At 34.2% G+C, this 8,407-nt stretch overlaps 1 protein-coding gene across 1 annotated transcript; it reads right to left on the bottom strand.

Moving 5' to 3' along the window:
- Positions 1 to 5,478: 5,478 nt before the first annotated feature.
- LOC137829393 (cyanidin 3-O-galactoside 2''-O-xylosyltransferase FGGT1-like) lies at positions 5,479 to 7,418 on the bottom strand. The gene has a single exon (XM_068636197.1). The coding sequence runs from the start codon at positions 7,267 to 7,269 to the stop codon at positions 5,884 to 5,886; it is 1,386 nt and encodes a 461-aa protein (XP_068492298.1). The 5' UTR covers positions 7,270 to 7,418; the 3' UTR covers positions 5,479 to 5,883.
- Between the last annotated feature and the right edge of the window lie 989 nt (positions 7,419 to 8,407).

The raw sequence follows: 8,407 nt of genomic DNA, 5'->3' as shown, positions 1-8,407 counted from the left end.
AATTTCTGGAAAACTATTTGATATCAAGAAGAACACTCATAGTTTGTTAAAAGTCATTGGAACAGGTTGTTTGTAAAGGTTACTCAATTAATTGGCATGCTATCAATTGAACCTTAAATCACTTGCTTGAAATTGAAGTTTGCTGTTTTGTGGTTCACTGGTTTTCGTTCTAATATCAGTGTGTGTGCATCTGGAAAATCTATCTGCATAATCTTGTGATTAACCTTGCTGTATAAACGCTTTTCAAACAAAAACAGTGCTGAAACAAAACTGTTCATTTTCACATAAATCGATTTATTTTCTGTAAACTGTGTTAAACACTGTTTCTGCGAGAAAGGTTTAAAAGGTCAATTCACCCCCCCCCCCCTCTTGAACTTTGGCACTATTAAACCCAACACTTTTGTACTTTGAAGAAACTCTGTGTGTGAAGCTGAGAAGTGCTGTGTGTTCTTGAGGTTGTTTAGATCAGCATTCTTAGTGGTGTTTTTGCTGAGCCAAAGGAAGTGTGTGTCTTGAGGGGATCAAGGTTACTTCTTTGGTGGTGTTGTAAGTAATCTAGGGTTGACTACTTAGTGGATTCCCCAGTGGTTTCTGGGAAGACTGGATGTAGCTCTTTGTTTAAGAGTGAACCAGTATAAATATATGTGTGCAATTTCTCTATCCCTTGAACTCTTTAAATTCAGTTTATATTTATGATATGGTATAAACAACCGATTGTTTTTCTGGTGCTGTGCTAAATTGCTTTGTGTTTTTGGAAAACTGAATTCTTAATCAAGTTTTCTCAAAGTAATTTCATTCTAGACTTAAAAGTTTGCGAAAACCCTCTTTAAACCATTCACCCCCCCTCTAGTTTAAAGCCACACATTCTAACAGAAAGCTCCCAAGGTAATTTTGTCCCTGAAGGTCATCGCGATATCCTGGTTGAAGCAATTGGACAAAATGAGCACTATGGTCGTGTTCGTGCAGATGGAAAAGGGGTTGGAATTAAACTATATTTTTGAGCTTCACCACGACACTCATCGTCCTCCCCCATAGAGACCAAAGCAGAAATGACGAGTAAGATACGTCAAGAATTAATGGAGGAGATGAGAAAGAAGCCTGATCGGATGTGGTTAGAGTTGCAACAGGAGTTTCTATCACAACAAGTTTATGTTGAGCCGGTTGAGGCACTTGTTAGTCTCGCTCCCAAAAGCATAAAGGGGAGTTGTGCGACTCCTACAACATCAGGGGAGGATATCACTAGCCAGACGAGCCAATGTGAGCTACTGGTAGAGGGCGGTATGCTTAGTGGTGGCCATTGGAAAAGTCTATCAAGTGGCCACCACCTTACATAACGTTCCTCTCACCCCTGATGTGGCGAAGGTAACAGTTGAAAGAGTACGAGTACTTGATGTTCAGTTCCACTACTTTCAGATGAGGTAACAACTGTGGTCCATGCATTTCAGACATTCATAGCCTGGCCCAAATACCTAGAACCTCCGGTAATAATTTCATTTCATTATATAAATTTATATTTATATATTACATCTAATTTAATACAAATGTTCTTTATTTTGTAGAAACCTCGTCAGAAACCAAGTCTGAAAAAGAAGCATGAGGTTTTGATTGATGATCCTATAGCTTCCTTAGTTGCAACTGCTAGAGAGGTTGGTCAAGACCCTTTGGAAGTTCTGTGGGATGATACGTTTTTTGAAATAAACACTGACATGCCATTGTACATTACATGTTAGATTTGTTAGAATTTGTAGCTGGGGATCAGGAGCTCAATATAAATATAATTCAATTTTTTTATGATGCAAGTATTTTTACCTATATTTCAATTTACTTTATGTTAAATTATTATTGATTATGCTTTAACCTATTGTAGCTTCTACATTTCAATTTACCTATTGTAGGTTTTTGCATGGAGTTTCTATCACTGAGGGGAATGAAGATGTGTATGGATTGTTAGATCCCTCATATACTAATCCCACTAGAACAAAGAAAACTGAAACCCAATCATACATCACTAACACCCTGGAAAAAGAAGGAAAACAAATTTATTTATGACCTTATATTAATGAGTAAGTTTAATTATAAGTCGTCAATTATTACTATTTCATGTTTTAAATATTTACTAACTCTTTTCATGGATGATATAGGGGTCATTGGCAGTTACTTGTCTTATCAACGGTTGATAATGTAGAACATGGGAGCTTTGATGTTTCAAATCTGTGATGAAGGTTGTTTTTGAGATTGAAATTGTTTTTGAGAAGAGATTCAAATCAAGTTTTGCAAGATTGATAAATAGTTGTGCACTGGTTCAAGGTCTGATCTTAGGAGCTCTGTGATTCCTGTAAATCTAGGTGTAATCTGTTCCTTTTTTTTATCTTGTATTTGTTCTTTTATAAACTTATGAAGTGTGTGAAAACCTCTAAGGTCAGAGGGTGTTCTGACTAAGGTTGTGTGTATGACAAAAGGGGTGAGTGGTTCTTGTGGTATCAAGATCACCTCTTTGTGGTTGTGTGTATTGTAATTTGTGATCGATTACTAGTGGAACCCAGTGTTTGTTCTAGGAACTGGATGTAGCTCAAGGTTGAGTGAACCAGTATAAATTGGTCAAGTAATTTCTCTCTCTCTCACTCCTTATAAAATGTTTGATTTAATTTTGCTTTTGCTGCTGCCATAAACAACCGATTAAAACGAAGTTTCAATCGATTGAAATTCTGCAAACAGTTTCTTTTACATTTTTTGATTGACTTCCTTGATTGCTTCTTTTGTGTTTGTTGATAAAGCTTCATTCTTATTCAATCTTTTCAAAAATCTTTTGATAAACAATTCATCTCTCCCTCTTGTTTAAGCCTGTTGTGTGGTTTTGTTCCCTACACAAGATGTCATCCACACATCTGAAGAATATCATTGATAAGTAAATACACTATAAACTTAACTTCGTATGTTACTAATTAAGCATCTACTAACGCAATTTTTTGTATTAATCAGTTCATGGCGTGGATATAACATCTGAAAAATCTGAAGTGGATGACACTAAAGGTTTATAATTTTGTCTTTCTCTTTTCATTGTTTATCAATATTAACTTTTACTTTATATTGAATTATAGTGTAATAGACAACCAGGAAGCTATGAGTGTGGTTATTACATTATGCAATGGATGGTTATAATTGTAAGACTAGGCTTTGAAAGTGATCAGGATGAGGTAACATGATGATAAATTATTTTTATAATTCTTTAACATATATGTATCTTAACACTAGTTTATGTGAACCTTATTTTGTAATGCATTTCTTCACGGATGAGCGACCAATGGTTTCGGAAGCCATAGTACATGTGAGACATTCTTGGTCCACATATTTTCTAAATTTTTATAACTTTAGGATAACTGATGAATAGTGTAGGAATTAGATAGATAGATATATTATTAGTGTTTGTAATACATTTTTATCAATATATATAATTTGATTATCTAAATTTATGTATTTGTCTGGCTTGGTTATAATTGAATAGGTAAATTTAGATGAAAATTAACATTAAACAAAATGTACTAAAAAATATAACCATATACAACGGCGACTAGTTACCATATCCGCATTCTTATAAGCAGCGCAAAGATTTATAAGGGCGGCTATGGTAAATAATCGCATTCTTAAATGCGATTTATAAATGCGGTTATGGTAAATAACCACATTCTAAAATGTGATTTATAAATGCGGCTATGGTAAATAGTCAATGCATTACTCCTCCATTTTAAAAATCATTCAGATGTACATCAAATACGACTAGAAAGTCACTATTTTAAATTGAAAATAACCGCCTTCTTTTAACCTTTTTGCACCCGTGCATAATCTAATATTGAATCAACTTACTATATGTTAATCAATGATTTACCAAACCAATAAACATAGCTTACATAAATAGGATCCCAGATCTCAACGAACACAGTTACATAATAGTTAAATAATCAAATCAAACCCAAAAAAAAAAAAACAATTTAAATTATTATGAGTGCTTATAACATATATCAATACACAATTCTTTTGAGATTTAAGGGATCGTCTCTGTACTCATAGTTCTTATAAACATTCATACATACTATTCACCTCAAATGACAATTGATATGCAACAATCTGAGATATGTCATTTTTCACTTTTAGGGATCCAAAAATTGTTTTTCTAAATTTGTCGCACGTTGTATCGCTATGGCATATCTGCAAAAGAATATTTAACCCTTATTTATGTATTAAAGAGTAACTTAAGGTTGAGCTTAAAAAGACTAAATCTAACTCATTACTATTTTTTTCTCTCTATTAAACAATCCAACTTATTTTATTTTTAATTATTACTTCATTTTATTCTCTAAGCCCAAATAAATAATTTAATTAAGTCAAATAAATAATTATATTATATTATTTTTATTTACTAAAAACAAATGTTACCATAGAGATTACCATAGTCAAATATCAAGCCAAAATAAAAAAAAGGATACTATATAAAATGTTAAAAATTAGGAAAAAAACAAAGCACTTTTCTTTATATTGCCGGATTTCTTCCAAACTTTCTTTTCTTTTGAATTTTTATGTCAATATTAATACATAATAAAAAAGTAATGAATTTAAACTAACCAATAAAACAAAATGAATTCCGAGCACTTTTTCTTTCACACCTCAGATTAATCATTCACAATAATAAAATAAAATAGTACTACCTCACCTGTCTCTCTCTTTCTCGCAAGAGAGACACTATATATACATATTATTATTAATATTAAGATTCATAATATATATTTTAATATATCTTAAAAAAATATTAACAATATGATTGTTGTAAAAAATATCTTCTGTACTCAATGAGTTATCATATGACTACATCATTCCAGCTGTAGTACAAAAACTCACTAGAACCAACATGGCAACTTCCTGGCACTCAGCCCCTCACCTTTTACACTCAGACAAACTCTTTGTTTTTTTTTTCTCACAATCTCTCACACATTGGACAGCACCAACACAAATATCACGTGTCTGCTCTGCAGGCCTTGGTCCATTGCATTCTACTTTTCATTTTCTCTGTGGTTGTTGAATTGGTGCTGCTTGTTGAGTTGTTGGTGGATTCATTGATCTCTGAGACTGTTTTCTATTTGTGTTCTTCCCTGATCATTTGCGTTGGAGTTGTCTGTGCTAGGCTTCTCGTCATTGTTATCTTTTTGCTTACTTGTGTTTTGAACTTCAGGTGTTTTCCCTTTCTCTCTAACACGTTGCTTTACTTTCAATCAATTTTTCAAAATAAATACCTACTCAGATGATTCCGAAGGCCACTTTTTATTTTTATTTTCTAGTAGTTTTATTTAATAAAGTATGATAAAGACTCTAGAAAAAAAGCCAAATTATATTTAAAATTCACTTTTTGAATTCAATAACGTTAGATACCCTTCTTGTGGTTTAGGGATTGTGTTTGCAGCGTGTGGTTTGATGGTTGTTGACAAGTCATAATTGAAAATAAAGATATTTCATTTATTCACAATAGAACCATGTACACAAAACATTTTACCCCACGCTGATTAGCCTACCTTTTGTTCATTAAACCACATATAGATGCAAGCATACGAACAAACCATTATTGCATTAAAATATCCATCTGAAAGAAATCAAACCAACCGCAGCCACCAGGTTCAAGAATTTTAGCCATTTTGAGAGTGACAGAATGAGTGATAAATGATGGATCATAACACAGCTCAACTACACATAATTTATTCTAATCTGCAAAACATATCCATGCATGTACTTAAAAAGTTGTAAATGGACTAGTTCATGAGATTTACCACAGCCACAACTTAACTAACAACTAAAATGAAACTGCTCATGGTTGACCGGCCATGGTTTGAGACTTGCAGATCACCCAACTAGTTCTTGAAGCTTTTGACAAAAACCATCAAGGTATGTGTTCTCCAAATCTTTGGTGAGTAAGAGATTTCTCAATTTTAAATGGTTTTCTCTGACCTCCCTTCCAACCTCACTCTCCAAATCCATCACAGTCTTAACAGCTGCACAGACACTTTCCTTTGTGAACAAACCGTCTTCTTCACCTTTCTCCACTTGAACACCAGCCTTTATGCTGCTGCTTATCATCCTCGCATTAAGGAGCTGATCAATAAAATTTGGTAACACCACAATCTGACAATTGCTCACAAGTGCCTCAAGTAAAGATGCAACCCCACAATGGGTAATGAAGCACCCTATAGAAGGGTGGTCAAGAATTAGTGTCTGCTGAACCCAACTGCCATGAACAATGCCTCTTCCTCGAACCCTCTCACTGAACCCTTTTGGCATAGCTGCTTCAACAGACTCAAATCCAATAGGGGCTTTAAGAGCTGCAAGAAATGGAAAACCTGTTAACTCAAGACCCACCAACAGTTCCTTGAGCTGATCTTGATGTAGCCTGCATTCACTTCCAAATGCACAGTACACCACCGATTCCTCCTTGAATCCTGAAAGCCATTCAGCCCATTCTTCTTCCAAAGGGGATGTGTGTGGCTCAGGTATGACAGGCCCTGAAAGCAACAAAGGCTTTCCATAAGAAATTTCTAGAAAGTCAGCATATAGTCCCTCAATTTCTCTACAGCCTCTAAAGGCCACTGCATCGGACAATCTGGTGCTGGTGCTGATGCGGTCATAATAACGAACACCACTGCCAAATTCGGAATTCACGACTGAAGTTAGTTGTCGAACCTCGTGAGCCTGAAGCTTGATGGAAGGATCTGGGAACCCAGCTGGAGGATTCAACAGATTCAGCTCATGTTCAGCTATATTCTTTTCACTAAATTGCTTCTCCATGCATTCCATGTACGATTCAAATATCATGCTTAGGGTTATGTAATGAACAGACTTGATCCCTAAGCTCCGAGCCAAGTTCGGCATCCAACATGTATAATCAAAGAAAACAATGTTGGGTTTTAGCTCAAGCAAAAGTAGTTCGATATCCTTCTCAGTGCGATCCATCCCAGTCATAATGAGTTTGCCTAAGGAGATGGTAGCATCAAAAGTGGTTTCTGCATGAGGAGGAAGGCCATCAACTAGGGGCATGGTGATGGGGATGAAGGTTACTAACTGTGGATAGAGGTTGAAATGTTCCACCTTGGACTTTGTTAGTTTGGGTACGATGAAGGAAATTTTGTGTCCTCTTTTGGCTAATTTGTTGGCTAGGTGGAGATATGCTGATATGTGTCCAATAGCAAACCATGGGTACATTGCTATGTGCAACTGAAACTTTGGTCCGTCCATGGCTGTCTCAGAAATATCACCACGTTAATTTTATGGCTCAGCTAATGTCTCTGAAGTTCTAATACGAGGGGTTTTTTATGACGCCATACAAACTCTTGGCCCTTTTATTAACTAACAGCACAACACATGATTGAAGATTTGTCGACAAGTGGTATACATATTTTTACTGATAGATTCTTGAAATAGTTATTTAAGTATTTGATATGATGTGACCACAAAACTACAAAACAGGTAAAAAAAGGAAAACAGTATTTACCAGAAAATTATTGGTCGTAAAAGACTATTAGGTGATTTCACTAGTACAAAAAGAAGTAAATTAACAACAGTTAAAAATAAACGATTCCAGAATCATCGCTTTTGTGGACGTCGTTGTTTCTTAATTACAGTTCTGCAACCGTCGATATAAGTGACTGTTAACAATTTTTTTTTAAAAATTAATGACTTTTAAAGACGGTTCCACGTGGAACCGTCGTTATATGTAAGTTATTAAAAAAATATTTTTTAATAAATCACAAACCTGCATAAAATTTCCAATTTCAGAAAATCAAAACATTTAAAATTATAATTTAAATATGAAAAATACGTACAACAAACTATTTTGTTAATATATGAAAAAGTATGTCATTCTAATGATTTATCTATTCTAAGGTGCTATACATGGTTACAAAATACTTTGACCATGTTGTTCTCATGTACTCCAATGCTTCTGAATTTAGCGGGTGTTGGTCGTTGAACAACTGTGACATTTGAATTTTTTTGAATTAGTGCATGAATAATAAACTCCAAATTTTAAAGTGTTTATTGTATTGAGGTATTACCTGATCTCAACCTTTATTAATTGCAGCTTGCAAAATAGTCAACATCCACTGCATAACAGAATATCTGCACTCATAATTTCCAGATTGCTTGTTGGACTGCTTGTGAAAATAAATGTATTAAATGAATGAGTGAAACACATTAAATTGAGTGAACAAATATACTTTAAACACCTTAAGGTACATCCAAGTGAGTTTTTGTGCGTTTGAAGTTCTCCTCTCATACAACACATCATATCCAGAGTAAGCACTAAAATAATAAGATTTCATGTTAGAATATATAACATTATCTAATGTATAAGTAGTAATAAATGTTAAATGAA

Source organism: Phaseolus vulgaris, chromosome 11 (assembly GCF_000499845.2).
Source record: "Phaseolus vulgaris cultivar G19833 chromosome 11, P. vulgaris v2.0, whole genome shotgun sequence".
Classification (NCBI taxonomy): domain Eukaryota; kingdom Viridiplantae; phylum Streptophyta; class Magnoliopsida; order Fabales; family Fabaceae; genus Phaseolus; species Phaseolus vulgaris.
The sequence above is the reverse complement of the archived record's forward strand: the minus strand, read 5'-3'. Positions and strand labels throughout refer to the sequence as shown.

Coding starts and splice junctions, on each gene's coding strand:
- LOC137829393 (XM_068636197.1), bottom strand. CDS start 7,269: ATGGACGGACCAAAGTTTCAGTTGCACATAGCAATGTACCCATGGTTT.